General features: G+C 39.7%; 1 protein-coding gene across 5 annotated transcripts in view; it reads left to right on the top strand.

Annotated features, from left to right (window-relative positions):
- The window catches only part of cher (filamin-A), a 313,136-nt gene that overhangs the window by 111,678 nt on the left and 175,903 nt on the right, over window positions 1-25,555 (top strand). For all 5 annotated transcript variants that reach the window (XM_065216459.1, XM_065216458.1, XM_065216457.1 and 2 more), the window contains one exon: window positions 6,319-6,451. In XM_065216459.1, coding sequence (XP_065072531.1) covers window positions 6,319-6,451 — 133 coding nt within the window. The remainder of the gene's footprint in view (window positions 1-6,318; window positions 6,452-25,555) is intronic.

Here is a 25,555-nt window from a genome sequence, read left to right as displayed (position 1 = left end):
TTGCTGAGCTAGCAGCAATCAACTTCGCATTGGGGATGATTTCCGACATGCCCATATACCATTACTTCATCTTCTCGGATAATCTCAGTTCGATTGAGGCTATTCGGTCGATGAAACAAGGTAGGTACTCATCTTATTTCCTTTCAAAGGTAAGGGAGCAGATGAGTTTGCTGGTCGAAAGATCATATATGATTACCATTGTATGGGTCCCCTCACATTGCTCAATCCCAGGCAATGAGAAGGCAGACTCTCTCGCAAAGGTGGGCGCACAACAAGGCGAGATTTATGATAGAAGAATTTCACATGATGAATTTTTCCCATTAGTACGTCAGAGTTCTCTCTTAAGTTGGCAAAACGATTGGACAAGTAATTCTCTTGGGCGGTGGTTACAATCCATTATTCCAAATGTTTCTTCGAGAACATGGTTTAAAGGTCTGGATGTAAGTCGGGGATTCATTCGAGTGATGTCAAGACTTATGTCCAACCACTACTCGCTAGACGCACATCTCTATAGAATAAACCTCGTTGACAGTAATATATGTAGGTGCAGAACCGGTTATGATGACATCGATCACGCAGTTTGGTATTGCCCGGGTAATGACGCCTCCAGAGCACGACTATTGGATACCTTAGCGGCCCGAGGTAGACAACCCTTCCGTGAAGTAAGAGATGTATTGGGAACACGTGATCTTCCCTACGTGCAAGCGATCTACGAATTCCTTTGTTTGTCTGATGTTAGAGTTTGATGTGACTATTCCCTCCTTTCCAAACAATTTCCCGCCATTGTGTCCCAGTCTTATTATCCTCCTGTTCCTGTGCTACTTGCCCCTGCCCAGCCAGGATTTGGTCAACCGTCCGAGAGTAGTATCTGAAGGAGGCTTCAGAAACCAGTTTCCTACCTAGATCCTTCAAATTGAAATTGTTACCTATTAACCTCGAGCCCGCCACGAGTAATTGGTACCCAATACTAACCTAGAAATACTGCTATTTAAAATGTAAATCAAACATTACTGATTTTGGCTCCGCAAAGTGTCACACACGACTGAGCCTAGTAAATAAACGAACTAGTTAAAAAAAAAGCACCAACTCGATGATTAAAAAGAAGCTCGTTTGTCTAGTGGCAAACATTTTTGCTTACTGAGCAGAAGACTCAAGCTGCAAACCCAACACTCTTACCCAACATCCCAGTGATTCCTTGTGGAAGTGCAGAGGACTCCTCGGCTTCCATCAAAGCGAGTGTCACATCAACACATTCCTTTCGTCACCTGCGTTCGGGCGCGGCCGTTGCTGGCATTGCAAAGGATGAGATCACCAGTTTTTACACATTGAGCAAGAATTCTAGTCCCAAGCAACTTTAAAAGACGCTATTGTACCTGCCTGTTGATGACCTTGTATGGAGGTTTTTTTACGTTTAATCGTCTTTCTCTATCTATAGAATGGCCACTCATTTGGCTAAAGAAAGTTCCCTGAGTTTTCCAGGTTTTTCCATAACTTTGGCGGATTTCTTCCAGGTTTGTAATAAGAAAGCCATTTATGAAATGCGTTGAAAATATGATTTTTTAAACATCAACAACAACAATTAACGCATACGTTTTAAGACATGACAATCAGTTTTAAAGAAACAGCTTCACTTCATTTTAATAAGTCTACGATCACAACATTTTTAATGTCTTGATGTTTCGTTCTAGCAAAATTGTGGAAACTTTTAATAAGTTCTATTTATATCAGAAAAACTAGATCTAGAGATCTTTGGGGGATTCCAGAGATCTTAAGTGGAAGTCCCCGAAATTTTGACCCAGAATATTGGATTGGTTTAAAAATCTATAAGCGTGCGTTTAGACAAATTCAGGATAGTTCCATGATGTGCTGAAATAAAATCGAGAACCCTTAAGATGATGTTCCGAGAGATTCAGTAAAGAGACCTTGAGAAAATTTATGAAATATTTCAAGAACTTCACATAAATCCAGAGAATTCTAAGAAAGGTGTTCAGGAAAATTCCATTAATTTTAAAGCAGACCGAGATCTTCATTAGAATTTAACATTAACTTTAACATCAAGACAAATCATAGAGTTAAAGGGCAATTATAAAATGTCAAGGAAATTGCAGAAACCTTAAAGTTTAAAGTTTAAAGAAAATTTCCGGGAATTTCCGGAAACTTCCGTTTGCTCAGATAAATTTTCTGGAACGCAAAAAAAAAATAAATGAACATCCGGAAAAAGTGAGAGTATTTCAAGGGTACTATATCATGGAAATTTCGAGATCTAAAATAATTCGATAACTAAGCGAAGTTCAGGCATAACATTTGATAACGACACAAAAGCATTTGTAAACAAACTTTCTAATGCCCTTTACACGCGAACCAAAGTTCGCCCACGCAAACCAGTACCACTTTCGGAAAGTTGATAGTTGCCCTTATCCGATGATGTTATTGTTTTGCGTGTGCGTACTTTGGTTCGCGTGTAAAGGGCCTTAGAATGTTGATTACTTTGGAACTTTGGAGCTTTTGTGCCGTTATCAAATGTTATGCCTGAGTTGATTTGAGAACATCAACGAAGTTCCATTGATTTAAAAAAGGTAAGAGGCTGTATCCAAGACACGGCCGTAGATTTGGCGTAGGATTGTAGCTCGATATCAATATTCGGCGACTGTGTTAGGGAAACCACTTTTTCCCATCACAGAAATGCCTCATTTTCTGATGATAAAACTACGCGTTTTCGTTCATTTTTTGCTAAAATTTTCCAATCACGAGATATTCGATCATATAAATTCCATTTTTTTTTTTGCTTTTTCTAGCATCCTGGAGAAAACCTTACCTTAATTCGAAGTGTTTCTGGTTAATTGACAAGATCATGTGGTATTCGGCCATTGGGAGAATTTGTATGCACCACTTAAATACTGTTACGCATTTGACCACAAACGTTTGGTTGCTGGGTACATAATCAAAGAGCTTTGGGGGTGATGTGGCTGGCAGTAAGGCAAGCGAACGTTCAGTTAAAATTAACTCTTAAGCAACAACAGTGTATGGTGGTCCTGAAAAGGACCGTTTTGTCGTGATGGTTGAGTAATGCTGAGCTATTACGGTGTTCAACACGGATGAGGCTAGCGAGTTGTATGTTGTTTGGAACGAGGGTGACGCGCTTGCCATAGATGGCAAGGCTTACGACGAGCAACTGAATCCGATCAGTAGCGGTGTGGTTTCTTCCTTCTTCTTCGGTGAATCGAGGGCTCTTGAGGGCAACCTTGATGCTGCTAGCTGTTTGCGGGCAGCCTTTCGTTGTGTACTGGAGAACAATGTTCAACGCCACACGCCGAAAGCACTGCTGCTGCTGCTGATGATGATGACGACCGACCGGATACCACCACACACGGTGATTGAATAAGCACCGTTCGGCGGGACCGAATGGAATTCGATTTTGCCATCTGTGTTAGGGAAAGCGCTTTTTGCAGACAATCGCTGATAATTTTAATAACGATTGCAACAGTTGGAAAAAGTGTTCACTTTTGAAATGTTGTAGAAACATTGCTTAGAACAAAAATCCATCCGCTATTGACAGAGTTATAAGTGGTCAAATCCTGACCACTTTTCGTAACGCGGTCGATTCAAGTTTTTTTTTAATTGTACCCCCAGTATGTTGCCAAAAGACGTAATCCTTCGGCAGAAATGCGAGAACTTTTAGCAAGCACCGATGTTTTCAAAAAATTCCAGCGAACTTCTAAGAAATTTAGATATTTTTAGATTGTTTCGATGTTTAGATGTTCCTAGTACTTCGAGGACGATCAGATAACATCACAAAAATCCCATTAACTTAAGGAAATATGCAGCGACTTACAAGGAGTTCCTCGGAATTAAGGGATATTCCGAGAATTCTATGATTGATCTGAAAACTTTCAATTTAGAGAAATTAAGGTAAGCATAGAAAACTTCAGGACTGGACTTTTCAGGGAAAATAAGTGATTTAAGGCAAAGTTCCGTGAGCGTATATAAACTTTATAAAACCTGAAGAAAATTGTAGAACTTAAAGGCAATTCCATCAATTCCAGTCAATTCCAGTAAAATTGTGGGTTCTTTAAAAAAAATACCAAGATATTCAGGGTACTCTAGAGAATTTTAAGGAAATTGAGAAATATTTTGGGCAGTTTTAAAATCATCAGGAAACTCTAGACTATTGAAGAAGCTATGAATTAGTTTCAAAAATTGACAAATCTTGAGAACTTCAGTGAAAATCAGCGTTGAATTTCGTTGCGGGAGCCTAAAGAAGTTCCTGAAATTTCAAAATAACTTCAAAAACTTCTCAGAAGTACAGAGATCTTCAGAAACATTTCGAGAACTTCGTAAAAATCTATGGAACTTAAGGGAAGATCCGAGAACTTCAGGAACTTATTTGATCATTTCGGGAGCATTTCAAATAAGTTTAGTAAAGCTCCAAAAACAAGGGGAATTTCAGGGAAATTCAGTTCCATTAGTTTCCCAGATTTTCAGAGAACTTTAGAGATGTTAAGAAAATTATTACGGAAGCATTTTTAGAACAGTTCAACTAAATTCAGGGTAGTACAACAAGCTTAATGAGAGATGCAAACACTTTAGAGAAGTGTTACTAAAAAAAACTTCAAGAAAGAACAGATATCCTCAGAGAGAGAGAGAGAGATATTCCAGAGCAGCGAAATTACATAAATTTTAAAAAAGTTTCGAGAAATTCAGTGGATTGTTAAAACCTTAGAGAAAATTCATGATCGTTAGGAAAATTGTAGAAAACAATGATGAGAAGTATTGTGAGCATCAGGCTAGTTTCTCAAACTACAAAAGAACTTCAAGGCAGTTTCATTAACTTAAGGAATATTTTGGGAACTTTCAAATTGTTCTGAAGACCTCAGAATAGACCATTACACATTCAACGAAGATTTGTCATGAAAATTCGCTTGGAGTTCTCCTCATCATTTGCTCGTATTCTCCCGAAACTGTTTTGGAATTATTTCAGAAATTCACTTGGAACGCTTCTCTGAATTCTCTAAAAAAAATATCACAAGAATATTGTTAGAATACTTCTCGCAACTATCATCCGAATCCAATTTTCTTTTAATTTTCCTAGGAATTGCCTTGAAATTCTCCTCAGTAAGAAATCATATGGAAAGATTCTCAGAAATCTAATTGAATTTATTTCATATTTCTTTTTTAATCTCTTCCCTTGGAATTCTACTCACATTGTAAGCCTCCTAAAAATTAATTTTCATTTCTCCTCATAAATTCCTTAGATTTCTCTACTTAATTTGTTTGGCAATCTCAAAAAGTTTCGGGACCTTCTAGTCTTAGAGTTACCTCTATGGTTGAACCTCGTCAAGAACTCGAGTAGCAAAAGTGAAAAGCAGGGATCGTCTGGAAGCACGCGCGCAGGAAGCACAAAAAAGGTTGTGCTGTGCCCTATTAGTCGCCAATGAGGTACAGAGAGAGGTGACGCAGATCGTGAAATAGGATTGTATTAGTAAACCAAAAAATCAACGTAAACGCAAGTAGTGACGTCACTACTTGCGTGTACTTGCGTGTATCGTACAGTGGTTGTGTGAGTGATTGCTTCACCTCGGTAATCCAGCTCATTGATTAGTCGCCTGTACTTGATTTCTCTTTGAGAGCAAGAGACCAAAGAGAGCATGCACAAATTTGAGAGACGTGCAATGTGGGTAGGAGCACACAAAAAAGCACAAAGAGAGCGCAAAATTAGCACAAGATAAACTCATTCCATTATAAACAGTTCCAAAATCCATAAGCAACATTGGAGCAATATTTTAGTTCACTCAATCTTTAAAAATTGTTATGTTTTTGAAAATATGCACATTCTGATGAGCGCACATTTTTCATTAGCACAAGCTCATTGCACATCTCTTTATTTTTGACGTGCAAAAACACAGATGTATGGGTTTTCTCGTCTGTTCTCTGTGCTATTCCCTATCCCTGGTGAAAAGGTGAGTATGCTTGAACAAAACTGATTAATCAATCAATCGTAGGGTTTATATAGTCGATACAAAGTTGTACGACATCATGAGTTTTCGTTAATTACTATAGAAAGCTATTTGGCACGACAGTTATGATTCAACGCGAAAGACAACAATTATTGATGAGCTATGCTATTTCACATTTGGACTTGATCCATGAAATGATGCTTCTATAAGAACACGTGTTGTTGTTGGATTTGTATCTTTCACGAAGCTGTTTTAAGCTGATCGTGCGTTTACTTATTGCAATATTGAATGTGATACGGAACAGCATTTCACCAAATTCAAACCAACTTTTAACCTATATTTCAAATTTTCTTCTCCCGCACAGCGACGTCGACCTGGAGGTGATCGAGAAGGATGGCTTCTTCGATATCTTCTACACCCTGAAGGACCCGGGCGACTACGATCTGGACATCAAATTCGGCGGCCAGCACATCCCCAACGGCACCTTCACCATCAAGGTAGACTAAACGTTATTTCTTGCTCCTTCCTCTACATTGTTATGCCCCTGCCTCTGTTCTGTTCGAGTTCAGTCTGTGTTCGTTCGTTTGTGTTAGTCTGGTTCTCCTTCTAGTCATCAGTTGTTTGAGTCGACGATCCCGCTGCTGGTTGTGGTGGTGGTGATGGTGGTGGTGTTGATTCATAGTTTTAGGCTAAAAAAAAATCATCAAACTTAGGCTTAGGTGTTCATTCGTGTTATTTATGAAACAGAAACAGAAGAGCTAGTCCTAAAATAAGTCCTTGGTGGCGGTGTTGAGAAAAGTGCGAAAATGTAGGCCAATAAAGAAAACAAACAAAAACATATACATTTCCTTTATTTTCATTTCAGTCAAGTTGATTCTACAATATGTTTGGCTTTTTTTTGCGCGAGCGTAGGAAATATGATCTAACAGCTGCCATACCCTCTAAGTAATACTGTGTACAAATTTCAAGCAGATTTGATAAACAAAAAACACTAATTCGAGCAGCCTACTTAGCTTGCATGAAAGTTTGCTTTCGACCCGTTTGAATATTTTGCCGTTTAGACTACTACGATAGACACAAAGTAATGTAGAAGCAAATTCACACCTGCGCTTCTGAATCCCTCAATCCTTTCCTCTACCCAGCCCCCCTAAACCCATCAAGGAGGAAAAGTATATGTTTTTATTTGGCATCCCGCTCACTCACCAAAAACCAAAACCAATAAAAAAAACCCGCGCCAATTTAGCAGCTTCATAGCCTACATACGCATAAGCCAGAGACAATTGGCGGAAAATCTCTTCTCAGTTTCATAAATAACCCGAATTTTTAATTTGCCCAAGCGTGACGTGTGTGTGTGTGCATTTTTCCGCTAACTCTACCCTGTCATATTTATTGAGATAATTTTTACGACTAACATTGTTAAGCCCTATGATTTACAAGCTCCTACTGCTAATGGTTGTAGTACAGAATGTCATCCGAAAATTTTTTCACATCTCCAATCTTTCACCGGCTAGCGAGCGGTTACGCGAATGCCAACAAATTTCGCCTAATATAACTGAAATTAACGGGAAGCGTACCACGGAAAGTAAAAATTTGTCGCGTTTTGAGCTATCTTAAAAATATTGGGAAAGATATAAAACAATCTAATCGGTTTTTTTTAATGTTCTTGAGAAAATTTACACGTATTTAGAATAGGAGAAAAAACTGATTTTCCTAGATTTTCGATATTTTTGAAAAATACCAAACGTTTTTTTTTTTTCGGGCACGGTAAGCTTTCCGTTAAATCTCAATTCATGCAGAGAGCGCAAAAATTGGCACTGTCAAAGCAGGTAGGTTCCCTCGTGACGACGACGACGACAACGTGCCGTTCTTAATATAAATTCTCTGAAATTAATACATTATTTGCATCCCATGACTGCCTTCTTGGCCGCCAACAAATTACCACTCGAGAAGTACAACTCTAGCGTGCGTGTACTGTGGTACAGTACATTAGGGTGGTTCAAAATATCGAACTCTACCAGGCTCAGTTGATGCTAATTCAAGTCCTAATAATTCTCCCATAATTTGAGCTCATTTGGATGCGAACCCATACTTCACTGACCACTGTAGTTTATATGGGAATTACTATGGGTTTTCAACGTCCTAGCCTTATGTAAAATTGTATCAGTTACAACTTTCATGAAGACCACTTTTTGATTAGGTCGCTATATTTATAGTCTGGCGGATAGAATAACGATCTATCAAAAAGCGGAACCAATTCAATATATTGTAGACCAACAATTGAAATGGTACTATCAAGTTTTAGGAAAAAAAAAACCATGATTATTCTTTCCTCACCAACCGAACGCAAATTACCAGCATCATCGGATAGGGGAAATTTTCCCCAGCTCAAAGATGGTGTTGGCTTAAGTCACGAGAAAACGGGTTCCGGAAGTTTTGTTCGCAATAGCATGTTGTGCTCTTTTCTGTTGTCGGTCGTGATTTGACAGCTCAATTAGTCAAACAGCTATTTGACAGCTCAATTGGTTCCCGTGATTCTCTCCGCCAGGCTATGAATATAGCGACTATACAGCTAACATCATCTTCTGTCGAACTGTCCTGTGAGCTTAGCGAGAAATTCGTTTTTCTGTTGCCGTGGTAAATCAAAGACAAAGTCGATGAAGAGAATCGATCAACGTGGATAGGCTCTTTTCAAATGTTACGCTAGAATACAGAATTATATTCGAAAAAATGTGGCATCACTGCCAACAGGATTGTTCGATCAGAGTTTCCAGATTTGTTTCACGATGTACCAGTTCTAATAGCGATTTTTAAAAATGAGGATGATGTCAGAGACGATGTTGTATAAAAGACGTGTGGAGAGAATAAAAGTATATCTGGTTGCACGGCCAACTAATTTCTTTTTCTGCAAGATTTGGCAACCCGCAATTTTGTGTTTACTTCAAGTGACTTTTAATTGGAGCGACTGTCGTCTGTTTTCAACATCACGGTAAAATGAATACTTTTTTAACCGTATCGGTAGTATCGCTATTCAATGGAAGTATTTGAAGACTCAATTTTTGACAACTCTGAGTGAAACCAAATATACCACATTGGAGGGTATATTCTACAGAGCGTTGCACAAAATTATTCAATTTGCGATTGTTGCTTCCTATCATGTGTGAGTGAAATCACTCTTTTGAAGTCGTTCTCAAATTTTACTATATTGAAAAATTACACCGGAAACGCCTTGATCTTTGTTACAGAGCCTGTGTAGATGTATTTCGTTGCACTGGAGCAAATATTTCGTGAAAACATAACTAGAATACAGGTGGTGAATAACAATAATATTCCCTGACCAATTTCACTTTTCATACGTAAACTTAATTATACTTATTTAAATCTCAAAAGTTAACCTCAACAATTAATTCAACCCCAGTATCAATACTTCCCATGCTTTTCTTTGTAAAGCGGTCGTGTTTATTTACATTGCTCGATTGGAACCGCGTTTGACGGTTCGATTGGAACTTTTGGCTTCAGTCTTCGCGCGTCTCTTATTTGACATCTGGGTGATGTATACCAAGATTTAAAGCGCCAGTTACACTATCCTCCTTGTGAATATATTGGCATGTGTAACGTCCGCTTAAGATGTATAGAGCTTTTTGATGTTTAATCGGCGTACACTATTGCACCATTTAAATCGAATGAGCGCGAGTAAGAGGGAAACAAATTAGTGGGAAAACAAACCGTCCGTTCTCCATGTGTGCTAGATAGAGAAAGACAATTAAACGTCAAAGACCTTTTTAGGCAAAACAGCGCAGGATGCACGCTATTTCTAAACAACCCAAATTTGAGTAGGATCTACTCATATCCACCAAACTCGAGTAAACAAAGTTGGGACTAACAAGATGTCGAATGAACTCCTGAATCTGAATGTTAATTTGTTATCTTGTCAGTTACAATCTTGTTTGCTCAATATTGGGTAGCCCTACTTCTAATGAAAATGAGTAGATCTTACTGAATTTTGGATGTTTAGAATTAACGTGTGCAGAAAGGTGGAAAAGCTCGCTGTACACGGCCAACGAGATCAACCCACATTTCTTGAAATTCCGCTGAAACTTTTCTGAAACTCCACCGGAATTTTCCTGTAATTCCACCAGAACTTTCTTGAAATTCCACCAGATCTTTCCTGAAATTCTGCTAGAACTTTCCTGAAATTCCGCCAAAATTTTCTTGAAATTACCCAGGAACTTTCCAGAATTTCCGCCTCAACTGGTCTGAAACTCTGCCGGAGCTTTCCTGAAATTCTATCGGAACTTTCCTGAAGTTTCGTTGGAACTTTCCTGACATTACACTGGACCTTTCGTGAATTTCCGGCGCAACTTTCCTAAAATTCGGATCTTTTCTGAAATGCCACCGACACTTTCCTGGCATTCTTCCGGAACTATCCTGAAATTCCGCAACTTTCCTGAATTAAGCTACAACTTTCCTGAAATTCCACCGGAACTTATCTGACATTCCAGCGGATCTTTTTTAAAATTCCGCCAGATCGTTCCTGAAATTCCGCCAGAACTTTCCTGAAATTCCACAAGAACTTTCCAAAATTTCCGCCTCAACTTGTCTAAAACTCTGCCGGAAGTTTCCTGCAATTCCACCAGATTTTTTCCAGAACTTTCTTGAAATTCCACTGGAATTTTTTTGAAATTCCGCTGGAATTTTTCTTGAAATTCCACCAGAGCTTTCTAGAAACTCCACAGAAACTTTTCTGAAATTCCACCGGAACTTTCCTGAAATGCCACCGGGAATTTTCCTGTAATTCTGTCAGATCGTTCCTGAAATTCTGCAAAAACTTTCTTGAAATTCCACCGGCACTTTTTTGAAATCACCCCGAAACTGCGCTGTTTTTCATAGCTGTCCGATTGTCAATTCGTTAATTTAAGGTGATACCCTAAGGAAGCCTTAGCGTGAAACTTTAAAGGCACAAATGTCAACTTACACAGAATATACAAATTTGAAATTGCTACTCCTTGTTTGCTGTACTACTACAAACAGAGAGTAGCAATTTCAAATTTGTATGTTTTGTGGAAGCTGACATTTGTGCTTTTGAAGTTTCACTCTAAGGCTTCTTTAGAGGGAATCTCAGGGAATTTCATTCAAATTCAGGGAAATATTTCTTAATCACACAAATTTATCAATGAGTATGACTAACTTTGCTAGATTCAAACAACTTAATTACTCGGTGATAGTTTGAGGATGGTTGTTCATTTCATATTTTAAATAGAGTTCCGAATTTGTGGTTGCTTAAGGTGAATCGCTGTGACATCCTTATTCTCGGAACCACTTCAAAACTTTAAGTGCACAAATATCAGCTTCTACGACACGTGTAACATTCAAACTGTTACTTCACGTTTGATCCATTGCAGCATACATGAAGTAGCAATTTCAGGTAAAATGGGGCACCGATTTCCGAGATTTGTGTAATTGAAAATTTGACGTGGAAGTTCATGTATAGCCTACGTGGCGGCCATTTGTGGGACACATTTCTGAGTTGGACTGAGATACTGAGGGTTGATAAAAATCTTTCCGTTGACACTAGACGTTGTTAGTTGTTGCATAATTGAGCCTCAAAATGGGTATATGCGTCTCTTAGTAGATGTTACACCTAATTGCGTCTGACGAAGATCCTTTGAGCGCATTGGAGAGCTTTTGTGTAAATTCAAGTATGGTAAATAGGATGATCTTGACGTAGTATTACGTCTTTCAGCAACATATTGGGGGTGCAATTTAAAAAAACCAAAATCGACCGCGTTACGAAAAGTGGTCAGGTTTTGACCACGTATAACTCTGTCAATAGCGGATGAATTTTAATTCTAAACAAGCCAATCGATTGGAAATTTTTCTACGAAGCTGCTAAAATAAATACTTTATCCATTTTCAATAGGTCACTATTGAAAATTACACAAATGTCCAACTGTTGCAACGCTGATCAAAATTATCACCGATTGCCTGCAAATAGTGGTTTCCCTAACATAGTCGCCAAATATTGATACCGAGCACGTCAAATCTACGGTCGAGTCTTAGATACAACCTCTTACTGTATTCCTCTTGTTCCTTATTGTGTTCTTAATAACCTGATTTGCTCAGGGAATCAACTAAATAAAAATTTAGGATAATGGTCTTGCTTGGGTGGATTTTTTCTTTGATTGCTTGGAGGAGCACTTTAATGATTAAAAAATGATTAAAAGAAACGTAGACACGGATTGCCTCGACAGCATATAGCGTGGCTTTATTTAGTATTCTAGGTCTTTATTGTAAATCTGGTTAGTTCGGAAAATTAGCTTCTCAGTGAAGTTTTAGCATTGCAATTGCGATGAAATTTATTCACAGAATTTTATTTGTGAAAGCGCTGTTCTTACGATTTCCCATTATAGGGATCTAGCCGCAAATTTGAGTTTGGTTAAGCGTATTATCCGGGATAACTTTCTTGTGGAGCTGGGTCTCAAATTGTGCTCAAGGGAATACAAATAAAAGGGATTAAAAAAAAGTGTTTCATATGTAAAATGTACCTGAACCGGGTGAATTTCTGTCCCTAGCGTTGTGTTCGGTAACAGTCAGAAAATAACTTCAAAGCAGGGTTGAAAAAGTTCACGATATTTTACGAAGTTCAACAAGGGAAAAGTTTGTGAGTCATAGTGAGTTTTGGTGAATATTTTCAACACTGCATCTAAGGGTGAGAAAATCTCCATGCCAAGGACCTCTTCTCATATCATGGAGTAAATCGAGCAAACTTGCTGGACATTTTAAGCGATTAAGCAAGCCTCCTTTGTTTATATCAAGATGGTTGCAGTTTCCTTCACACCGCTATTGATCACGAATTGAACTGTTTGCCTGGCTCTTACCACGATTAAAAGTTGTAAATTTATGAATTTAGATAAATGCGGTGCCTTTCCGTTTTTGGCAACACGTGATTTCTGTGTTTTCTACATTCTATAAAATCTATCGAACGCAAGTGGTAGGTCACTCCGCACACCAATCTTGGGTCATCTTTTTTGTCAGTGTGCCACAGATGTGCCGATTGTGCCGGTCATAGAGCAAGCTGGTTTTTTTTTTTTTTTTGTAAAATACCCATCCCGGCAACCCGGTATTTCTGACACCCTGAATGTTTTGGTTTGAAATCGCAAGGATAAATCGGATTGAGCATGACGCGGGAAGTGGTGGGTGTGTGAAATGTTAGTGTTTTATATTCATAGGATGATAAAAATCCTGTGTTTTAGGATTTTATAATGCCTTCAAAGGCACACCAGAAACCTAGACTATTGTGCTGTGAAAAGCAACGGTCTATCAATGGCAACTTCAATGACAGTTATCCAGCAGTGCTCCAATTTTATTTACAACAATCTAATGCCTACGAGATTGTGCCGAAGGTGTGCCGATGGATGTGCCCAAGCTGTGCCGAATCTAATTTCGGCACAATGTGCTGAGTGATCTTGATCGAACGCTTTATTCCATTTGAGATTGTACTGGACCACTCTTCATGGGTTAGAGTAGAGGTTCACGTGGTGAATTCATGAAAAAATGTCCAGAAAGCACTGCCCAACTAACAATTTTGACTGCAGACTAGCTTAACAAGCTACAGCAAAAAATTGCCTTCTGCAGCTAATTTATGCCTGTAATAACTGGTCTGCAGCTAAAATTGTTTGTTTGGTAGCACATATCTAGGGAAAGTAATAGCTGATGAGGTCGTGTTCACAAAACCATGTAGACACTGCACTTTTTTTGAAAATTACTGGAAAATCAAGGAATATTAATTGATTTCGAAGCCGATAACTTTCTGATATTATTAGTCGACTGCTTTCAGGGCAACCTGCCTTGCACTTTTGTCATAGTAGCCTGGATTTCTTGTACACCAATGTTGCCTGCTGAGCAGTTTATGGAGCATGTGAAAAGAATGTCGTCTTCCTAATTAAATAACAACTAATTCTCGATTACTTTTTCAAAAGGTTCATGTCCTTGGGTAAGAAAGCGACCCCGTTGGCTTCGTACCACTCCAGGACAACATTTGAATAGTGGCACGAAGCTAGATCCGGCCAGAAGATCGTAGGGCTCTCGTGAGGAGCAGACGCTTCTGTAGACACTCCTTGAGGTAGATCTCCCAGTTTACAGTCTCGGTAGTAACGAACGGCGCACTCCGTTTGCCACATGAGCAGATCGCTTGCCAAATCATGTATTTCTTGGCAAACTTTGAAAGTTTCTGCTTCCTTACTTCCTCCGGAATATCAAACTTGTACTGGGCGGTGAAGAACAGTAGCCCCCGAAGCTGCCGGAAGTCCCCCCTGACGTAAGTCTCATCATCCATGATGAGACAATGAGGATTCGTCAGCATCTGGGTGTACAGTTTCCGGGCCCGTGACTTTCCCACCGTATTTTGCCGTTCGTCACGATTTGGAGCCTTCTGTACTTTGTACGTATGCAGTTCCTCCTGGTCTTTGGCTCTCTGAACGAAAGACTTGGACAGATTCAACTTTTTGGCCACATCCCCGACCAAAGCATTGGGATTCCGCTTTAACGCTTTCACGACACGCTTGTGATCCTGATCACCAATAGAACATCAATTCTGACCGCATTTCTCCTTCCGTTCGATGCTCAGAATTTCGTAGTAACGTTTAATTACACGACTCACCGTTGACTGCACGATTCCGAGTTGTTTTCCGATTTCCCGATGAGTGAGTTAAGGATTTTCCAGGTGCTTGCGCAAAATCAATTCGTGACGTTGCTTTTCGGGTGACGCCATTTTTTCCAGCTTTCGAAAAACTGACAGCTATAAAAATACAGTGTAAACAATACACTCTAAACTACTTCTACCCAAATTTTCTACAGCGTTTTTTCCGTGATGCAATTTGATGTGGGACACCCTTTAGCAATTCCCATATAAACTTCAAAGGGCCACTGCAGCATGAGTTCGCATCCAAGTGAGTTCAAATTTTGTAAGAATTGCATAAGATTGAGCTTTGTGGAGCAAAATTTTGAACCACCCTAATAGTAGCTACCTTCGGTATAGATGGGTTATCTTTTGACCAGTATTGGGAGATCCATCACCCATCACGACCGACGACGCCGTGACGTGGAGCGTCATCCTCGCCGTCAATTTGTTGATGCAGCAGCACACACCACCTGCTGTGAAGGAAATCTACATGACAGGCATCAGTCGTTTGCAGGCTGCGACGGATCGATATACCGATACAGATCATGTGATGGTGATGAAATGTGTAACAACGGCAACACGTCCAAAATATGTACTATGTGTGATGCATGTGCGAAAAACTGCGATCTGCGATCACCAAAAAAAAAACAATTCGGTATTTTCGGTTGAATATTTCTGTCATCCGCTTTCGATGATTTGTTTTGATAAAGAATAACGCGAATGCGCTGACGCAGAACTTTTTCCTTTTTTTTCGGAATGTGTTGATTGGCCTGATATTTTTCAAGGACAGTGTTTCGCTATTTTCGAGGAAGAAAACCGATTAATGTTTTTGAAATTGAGAGTGCGGAAACTGCGCTCGCCTTGAGCATCTCAGAATTGCGTTCACAGTTTACGGAATATTAGGTTTACATAAATGAAAAATATGGCTTGGAAGGTATCGTTATTCTGGGGCAAATTCAAAATGCCTTGCACTTTCAGCTGTCGTGTAGAATTTTCTTCGGTAATAGATATCAAGATTGATAGTTTTAACTCCGAACACGCAAACTTGCAATGTTTAAAAAAATCATAGCGCAACCAATTATTGACAAATTTCAAATCTATTGGCGCCATTTAGAACTACATACTTTAAAGATTAATTCAGTATTAACAGATTAAAAATCAATCGATAAATTTCTGAGCAATGATTAGCCGTTACACAATTTACCGGAGGAATGGTGTTCGGAGTGTTAATCAAGGGACGCTAATGATTGATTTGATAATTTTTTTTTTCTTAGCAAAAAAGTATATTTTACTGCATAGGTATTTCAATTTTATTCTACTGTCGTTCAATAGCTTACAATATTTTCATCCAAACAAACGATTATGTTGTCATTAGCTTGGAAGAGGTTTTTTGACTAACCCTAGTGTCACTGAATTCTAAGTATTTAAAAGACAGTCAACGCTCCATACCTCAATATGTGACCACTTTTTTTTCTATATGTTGATGATTATCTCGGCCCCTTCAAATGGTCAGTAGGCTATTCTTGTTCTATATATCAATCTTTTCATATCTCGATGGTTCTTTAATATCGAGATATGGAGAGTTGACTGCTATTGATTTGGTCTTAACTGATTCATGTAAACTTTGTAGCCAATTACTTACCCATGCTGACTTCGGTTCTGATCACCTTCCAATAACTTTTGAAATATCCTAGGAAATAATATCTAATCCAAACAGCTCTATTTTCAATTACCACAAAGCTGATTAGGAGCAATATCGAACATTTATGGAATATAACTTTGATCCAAACATTCCTTTGCAAACGAAAGATGATTTTAATAATATCTTGAATCTCTGACTTCTTCTATAGTCGAAGCAAGAGCTGCGCCTCAGTACCAAAATGTGAGGTTAAATTCGATTTAATTATAAGAGACGACGATCTTCAACTCTTGATACGTCTGAAAAATGTCTGTAGGCGGTAATTCAAACAACACGTGATCCTGCCGTGAAAATTATCTACCGTGATTTCCAAAAACAAATTAAAATGCGATTTTCTGCGATGTTTTGAAAATAAAGTTTCAAAATTAGAACCGAGTACTTTTGGAAGCTCACACAAGTTGCAAAAAACCGCAGAAGGTGGTAAAATTTTGTTCACAAATTGGGAAAAGTCACATATGATAGGGGTAACCCTAAGCTTTCGCTGCAAAACTGATTAAAAAAAAAATGTCTTACAGAAACACCGTGATTACAGCGCCGAGATTTCTTCTTCACTATAGAATATAATTAGGCGAAGGTGTCATTTTCCAATGAAAAAAATCCTGAGGAGCGGAATTACTCTAATGATGCTTGAATGTCTACTAAGTTTCCCTGGCTTTACTTCCTGAAAATTTACTCATCTTCTACAAGCTTCCATCACTTTTGAGTTCCATATGTTCTCTCAATCCTATCAAGATATTAGATCACCCATGGCCTCCAAATTTCAGTAATTACCTTGAACCTTTTGTACGAATTTTTCTAAAGATCTGAGCAAAACAAAGTTTCCAAATCAAAACCTTCAGTTCTGACGAGCATGCCAAAACTTCTACAATACTCGCTGAGCTTCTATGAAGTTCGTTGAACGTCTGCAAAGTTTGCTGAGCTTCTACAATTTTGGCTGAACTTAAACAAAAATCGCAGCATTTCTATGAAGTTTTACGAAGTTTCTGGTATTTCTACGTAACTCGCTTACATTCTACGTAGTTCTCAAAATGCTTATGAAATGAGTTGCATTTCTTTATAGTTCCCTGAAGTTCTTAAAAATTTCAGAATTTCTACGGAATTTCCAAATGACATTTTCAGTCCATTAAACTTTTCAGAACACTAAATGAACTTTTATGAAGTTCTTTAAAAATAAACAAAATTTCCTTAAATTCTACGAAGTTTCCCACACTTTTTTAAGGATTCCAGTTGTATGAAGTTTTCCTGAATTTCGACAAAGCACCCCCAATTTCTTCGATTTTCTCTGAATTTCCGATTCGCTCAATCATTTACAGCGAAAGCGCCGCGGGCCGGGTTGCCAGTGCTGCAGAAGTAGCAACATCCCCCTCCCCGTGAGGATGAGTGGGACCCTCAACCTCACTACGTTCAGCTACGTCCAGCACAACCAATTTGGAGACCGGTCGCCGCAACAATCCTCCAGCTGTTCGAACCATCGCCTGCCTAACGCTGTCATCTCTGCCTATTGTCACTTCCGTCACATCCGTTCCTTCTGGTTTCGTCAATCGCGATTACCAGATCTCCACATTGAACCGGTTTTGTCTCACCGAGCCACTTGGTACGCCTAGTTATTGTTGGCAGATACTCCATAATCCACCGCTCCCAGAAATAGTCGATGAGCTGCTGAATCAAGCCCCAAGACACTCGGATGGTTTCTGCTGTATCCGCAAGCTTCACCGCTGGTTGTTTGACCCCAGTTGAACTGCCCATGATGAAGTGGTTTGGGGTCAGCACTTCTTGTTCCGCAGAATCTAGCGATAGATATGTGAGCGGTCGCAACCACTAACGTTTGTAGTCCATCGTCCTGGATCCTGGGGTAGATTAGTCGTTGCGTTCTGGATGGAGCGAACTATACGCTCCCACGATCCTCCCATATGTGTGGCACGGAAGCCGGAATGAACAACCACTTCGTTTCCGCGTTGGTAAATGTTGTCGCTGCGTCCTGTTCGATACGCTGGATTTGACCCGCAACACCCGATCTGCTCCGGAGTAGTTCCGTCCATTGTCTGTCAGTGCTCTCCTTCGGCAGACAAAATGGTGTAAGCAGGCTATATGCATGACTTTGTTGATAGATCATACGTAAATTTCACGTGCACTGCACGTATTGTGAGGCACGAAATCAGGCAGATCCATCGTTTCACTGACGATCGACTTTCCTTCACCAGGATAGGCCTGGAGCAGGCTTCCAAATAGTACAGCCTCCTCGCGACAGTTGGTTTATACCTGAATTGACTGTTGCTTTGTGTGCTTTACTACCGCTTGCTACCGTACGTTCGGATCTGAATTCCAAGTGTATTGGCAACAGCGCACGCACGAACGAATGAAAGCTGTATTAGAACAGTCGCATCTATACCCGCTTTACTAAAATCATCGTGCTTGGAACGTAAATAACCACAGTGGGCTTGACTTCTCCAACTTCATTCGGTCATCAACAGGCGACGTTTTGCCTGCAGCTCCTCTTGGGCCAAGCCTGTACCGTAGTTGCTTGCATCGGACTTATTTCGCTTTAAGTAGTTTACAAAACGGATCACGTAAGCGGTCGTCCTTAGGAGCCGGTTCTACTTTGAGAAACGTTCGAAATCTATCGGATTGTGCAAGATTTGCACTGCTTGGCGTAGATAACACGCTCGAAGATCTTCGTCGGTACTACCGAAAAGCTTTTTCTGTTTAGGCCATTTTTCTTCGGGGAGTAGTTGAAAAGGTGTGGTACCGGTGGTGTAGTGGTAGCGTGATTGCCTCTCACACCAGCAGGCCTGGGTTCAATCCCAGTCGGCGCCGCCGGGATGTTCTGAGGCATAACATCTCTTATCACGCCTTCCTTCGGAAGGAAAGTAATGCCGTTGGTCCCCGGTTCATGAGTTGATGGGTCGATAGGTAGGGTCCAGGTGTGGGAACTGCCTCCCTGGCGTCGATAGCATTGGTGCTGAGCACGGGAAACAAGATCGACGGAAAAAACAAACCAAAGGAAAAAAAAAAAAAAAGTTTCTTGGATTTTGTCGTTGATGTGGATTCCATTGGATTCCGCTCCGCTAAATATCTTGCATCATAATTTTCCCGTAAACTAGGACGCTTGCCAGCAATCCTAGTGGGTCAAAGAGATTCATGACACACTTTAATACTTGCCGCTTGGTTGGACTCACACACGTTTCGATCAGTGCCACGATTTCTTCTCTGAACGACGTTGAAAAGCACAGAACATCCGCTTTCGTGTACCACAACATGCCCAGAATGCGGTCTGAATTAACCTTGAACGACAAATCTTTAATTTTTCTCCTTCCTTGGTTCTCTCAAATGCTCCAGTACAACTTTCATTTTACGACCAATTTCGTATTTCGAAGCCTCCCTTCGAGTGAATCCATCTTACTTCACCAGCTACTGACTACGCTTCCTCGACCGTCTCAAAACTGCCGAGATAATCATCGACGTAGTGGCATTTGTGAATTGCCCCCGATGCTCTTGGAAACAGCTCGGAGAACTCTTGAACGTTCCGGTTCTTGATGAACTGTGCAGATTGCGCGTTCTCGGGTGGCTCCAAAGGTCAAGACATTCATCACGAAAACGTTAGGATTGTCCTCTGGACTGTCGCGGAACAGGAAGCTATGTGAAAATTGATCGCGTTCGATAACATAGGCCTGGTAGAACATCTCTTTGATGTATCCGGTAGCAGGGATATTGACGGAAACGAAATTAGACGGGTGGAAGTGGGACATTCCATCGACTTTTGCCGGTGCATCCCAAATTAATCTAATTTTATCTGGTTTTATCGGGTGCCTAACGGAAGGTACCAAATCCGTCTAAGATCTTCCATTTTTTCAAATTTGAGTTTAGTTCACTCATAATCGCCAAAAGTGCAGGAACTCAGCGATGAGTTAATTTGGCTCATGTTTTCTCAGGTTTTTCCAGGATTTTCCAGGAAAAAACTCCCGAATTCGAGAAAAGTAAAGCTGGATTCACTCATTCTATTGGTACTACTCCGAGACTGAATAAAATTTTCGTCAATTTCCTCATTTTCCGGCAGAATTTTTGGGTTTTCCACAGGAAACCATGAGACAAATTTTACTCATCGCTGAGTTCCTGCACTTTTGGCGATTATGAGTGAACTAAACTCAAATTTGAGTCGTTCTCATTCGCCGTGCATTATTTTTCTCTACAACTTTATTGCTGACGTCATTTCGATCAGAAATGCCGCTCCCACGCAATTTTTTTTTTAATTTCATGCAAAATTTTACATGATCCAAAATGATCGAATTTTCAGGGCTGTTACAACAGGCGTGGATTTCGCGAATTTCGCGGATTTGGCGATTTTCGCGGATTTGAACTTTCAGTCGCGAAAATCGCGGAAACATTAAATGATGTCGCGAAAATCGCGAAGGGACTGATGTGCTGTCACAAAAATTGTGGAATTCAATGTAACCTTTCCGTCCCAAATTATTTTGCTGTCATCAATTTTGTTGTTCATTTCGCTCTCAATTTTTTACCGGTTCAATCCAAACACCCTGCAAATAATCGAGAAATAATCTCAATTCCATAAGTCACACCGGATTTACATGGAAATTCCATGAGGTCTGTCCAATGTGAAACATTTTCCTTTTTTTCCCAATATGAACTTAGCATTTTTCGTTGTCACATCATAAACGAATCGCATATATGCGAGTAATTGTCATGTATACCGGATGATCTAGGTTCTCCAAATCGTCCTGGAGTTCAGTTGATTTGCTCTACTATATCAACCAAGACTCCAAACAGATTCAAAGTGTCTATGTGGATTGTATCCGACCTATTGCTACTTATACAAGACGTTATAGGTTCTGAAATCATTCTGGAAATCAGATTATTTTTCAACTAGATCACTCAAGACTAATTCAATATCTGTAGTATCGAAATATGCCCAAACAAATTTGCAGCGTCTATGTGGATCATGCCAACCTATTTCCGTGTATGCCAAATGTTCTAGGATTTCCAAATCGATACTTTCGATACTACAGATATTATCCCAGTCTTTGTTGATCTAGTAAAACAAATCATCTGAACTGCAGGACGATTGAGAGAACCTAGATCATCTGGTATACGTGGAAATAATTAAACATTATCCATATAGACTATGAATCTGTTTGGACATATTTCGATAATACAGACTTTATCCCAGTCATGGTTGATCTAGTAGAATAAATCATCTGAACTCCAGAACGATTTTGGAACTTAAAACATCTGGTATACATGACAATAGTTCATGCATGATCCACATAGACACTGTGATTACTCGGAAATAGATCATGCATGATCCACATAGACACTTTTTTTTGATGCTACAGACATTATTGCAGTCTTGGTTGATCTAGTAGAACAAATCAACTGATGTCCTGGACGATTTGGAAAACCTATAATTTCCGGTATACATAGAATCTCATAATGTAAGGGTGTTTTATTATGTTCACTAATTACTCAGAATTTATACTATACATAAACCCTCCCCTTGGCTAGTTTTTGCACCTTGCTGTTGGTGGGCGGGCTTAATTTCATGCTTTTTAGTGGAGTGTTGGAGACGGTGGGTTTATGGCCGGCGTTGCTGGCTCATGCCGCGATAGAATGGCGCCATGGGCAGACAATGGGGATTACTAAGCTTCCCCTCTCTGATAAACCACTGCATGAGAGAACCAAAGATCTAGTCTAGCAGTGATAGTATCACACTTGTTACTCCATTGATTAAGAGCTGCGTCGTAGTACGCTTACGTATAGGCACTGACGTTGGGTGCGATACTGGCGGGTTTTGCCGCAAATCAGATAGATTTATTTGGGTTTGCAAGCGAATTATACTATTGAAATATTTCAGAAAGTGCCCAATAGTGCTCCTTCTACTTGCGTGACAAGCTTTCGCTGTTGTTTTCATTGAGGTATTACTCAAGGAACAATGTTAAACACCATTTTTGTACATGGTATTGCAACTAATCTTATATGTGCTTCATTTTGATTTGGGATAAGTGTTTGAACTATGGCTCGGGATTTCCACTGTGGCGTGCTTCTATTGTGACATAACCATACGTATTTTTGTGGTGCGACATAGTGGAAACGTGTGAGCGTAGTTGAAGCATATACCCTATGTAATTTAAAAATCAGCTAATCAACTAACTTCAAATTGAAGCATTTTAGTCCCTTGAAGGTGTCACCTGGGACGAACTAATATATATTAAATATAGGTCAAAGTCAAACACAATTTGAAACACATTAAATTTTAGATTACATTCACAAGTACAGGTACTTAATAAAGCATGGTAGGTAGATTAGAGATTTCAATTATTTATTAAATTAGACTAGAGATATCATAATCATCAAACGAACTTAAATAAGAAAATTTAGACAGCCTAGTAGCATTCAGTGGATTAACAGAAAAGTTAAGATGCGGAGGGTCCGCTTAGGGAGGCAACTAGCCTTTAAAGCAACTGGCAATTAGCCTTTTCATGTATTGTTTGTTTATTTTGATTATTGCTTTAAAATATCAATTTGGTATATATATGAAAGGATGAATCAGTGGGAGATGGATTTTTGGTTTCTTTACATTTAGCAACACTATGTGTCATTTCCTCAAAACCCCCCAATAACCGGCCTCTTCAATCCCTTCCTTTTCCCATGGCGTTCAAGTGGTCCGCATAGACTATTCAGCCATTACCCGTCCTTTTTCCTCGGCTTTGGATTGACTTGCGCTCCCATTGCCCCACCAAACGCTGCAAAATGAAAATGAAAAAATGAGAATTTATACTATACATAAACAAATGAAGATGATACATTATTATTATTTTTTTTTTCAAAGGTTACACACGATACTCCTTAAGCACAGTCGGTAAAGGCGCAGCTACAAAGCAAGTTCATGCTGAAGGTGACTGAGTTCGATTCCCGTCCGGTCTATTAGTTTTTCGGGTTGCAAAATGTGTCTACTTTCTTTGGCATATGATGGTACGGGCATAGAAAGTTCACGATTAAAATGTGAAAGTAGTTCAAAGAACACTAAGTTGAGCGCAGGCAAAAATCTAATATGAAGCAATAAGCTTGAAATGCCATGTAGTAGTACGCAAATGCTATTTTTAGGCAATGAAAACAGTTTTTTTTTTTGTCGCGGATTAGCATTTGAAGTCGCGGATTTTTTTTGAGAAATCGCGGATTTCGCGGATAAAATTTATAAAATCTTGTAACAGCCCTGAATTTTAGCAAAAATGTGAATCATTCCCATTACAAACAATTACCCAAAGTTTCATACAATTCGGAGAAGGTCGGTTCAAAAATTCAATTTGTGTTTCGCTACTCGCCGCTCTACGATCAGTTTTGGAAATTCAAGATGCGATTGATTGTTTTTTTTTAATTTAAATTTTTTAAGTGGAAATACAGTAATTCGTAATCCAGAAAGTAGGCGCTACGAAAAGACACATGCCGGCTCGGATCCAGACGGAGTGTTTCATTCTTGCTTCCCTAATGATCGATATGGTCAGGAACGGCGGCCTACCTTCCGCTTGCGCTGCGCTAATGGTGAACCGTAAAATAAATGTTATTTATTTATCCATAAAGTGTATGTGTTGGCGAGAACTAGTGTTGAAAGCGCGAACGCTTTTCCACGAGAGGAGAAGTCGGGTCGAAGCGAGGCTCTGCCCGTCAATAAAGCAATACTTTCCATCGATAATATTCGGATCGGTTCAAACTGGCGAACGCATTTTGAAGAGAAACATGCGTAAGTTAAGCGTAGCTTTTCGGGAAATGTTGACATTATCTCAATTCCGCGTAATTTGAAGGTGTGAATCTGTTTTGGTGAAGTTACAAACGGTCATTTAAAGTTTGTTGACACCGCCGGCAGTCGGGTAAGCAGACCCAGTGTTGCCACATGTGCAGATTTTTAAACAATTTTGGATACAGCAATCTTTATTAAATTAAAGATTTTTCAAACTGAGAATCGATAAGTATTTGTGGAGCAAAAAGTACAGATGAAAAATGTGACATCACTGAGTAGACCTGCCGACAGCATTGTGTCTGCTTGGTGGCCAACTTTAATCTAAATGTCATCGAACATCACCCGCCCGCGTGTTCGCTGTGAGAGAAACCGAAAGTGTGAATTTCACGCACGAATTCCCCGGAGCGATGACTGGTGCAACTGGGTGGTTCCACCAAAGGGCCGACCAGCTAGACGAGAACCGACAGCTCGAATAGAGCGATGTGCCATTATATAGTAAGCAACAGTTGGATAAATTTCGGCGTCGAGTTGTCGTTTGAACAATCCATTCCCATTAGACGTCGTCGCGGCACATGTAGAGCGGTTAATGTGTCGCACTGCTTACAATTTGCACCTTTTAATGACGCGATGGGGGATACAAAATTTTGCTTCTATTAAATTTTATCCCGTTCCCTACAAAGTTTCTGCTGAATCAAACAATCAAGGCCCTCCCACCAATGGGCACAGATGACGTGGTTCCGATAGATTAATTCTCGAATTGGCTCGAATTCCGCGCTGCCGAATAGTTGGCATCAAACACCCGACCGTGCCATGTCCCGTGTAACAAAACAACATTCAATTCGGTTATTAATTTTAGCCCCACCCAAATTAATAAACGTCGACCAAAATCTGCCATCAGGTGGCGTTTAATGCGCCATAGATCAAACTTTGTTGTTTGCTTGTGCCATCGTCCAAACGTTTCAAGTGTCCATTAACGTCAACACTGTCCTTGAACTGGAAAACAAACAAAATTCTACTTTCTTTCTTTCGATCTGACGCAATTCTGCATTTGAAGAAAAAAATCGCACAATAAAATAACCCGCAAAAAACAAAACTCATAATCCAGATGAAGCATCATCGCGCTTATTCGCGGCTGTTCGGTCATGTTGTTCGTAATTGAGGGATTTTTCCACAACCGACGGTGCAGTTATTTTTGAACAATTGAGCGGAAGGTCATGTCGTCGGGGTAATTTTTATGGGACCATCAACGCGCCAAGAACGATCACCACTTGATGTGTAATTTGAAGCTCGTTTTACCGTTGAGATGTAAATTTTCCGAACTGCTCGGGAGTTGTTCTGAATGCTATTTCAAAATCGGTCGTAAATCAGTGAAGAAGGGGGTTTTACGGCTTTCAAGTGGCATCATTGGCTGATGGCGATTACTGGAAGGTGTTTTACAACTTTCACTTGAGTGCTGATATTTAATGGATGGAAGGCGA

The sequence above is a fragment of the Ochlerotatus camptorhynchus genome, unplaced genomic scaffold (genome assembly GCF_037179485.1).
Source record: "Ochlerotatus camptorhynchus isolate MF236.1 unplaced genomic scaffold, CSIRO-AGI_Acam_v1.1 ptg000063l, whole genome shotgun sequence".
NCBI lineage: Eukaryota > Metazoa > Arthropoda > Insecta > Diptera > Culicidae > Ochlerotatus > Ochlerotatus camptorhynchus.
Note: the sequence above shows the minus strand (reverse complement) of the source record. Positions and strands in the feature narration are given on the sequence as shown.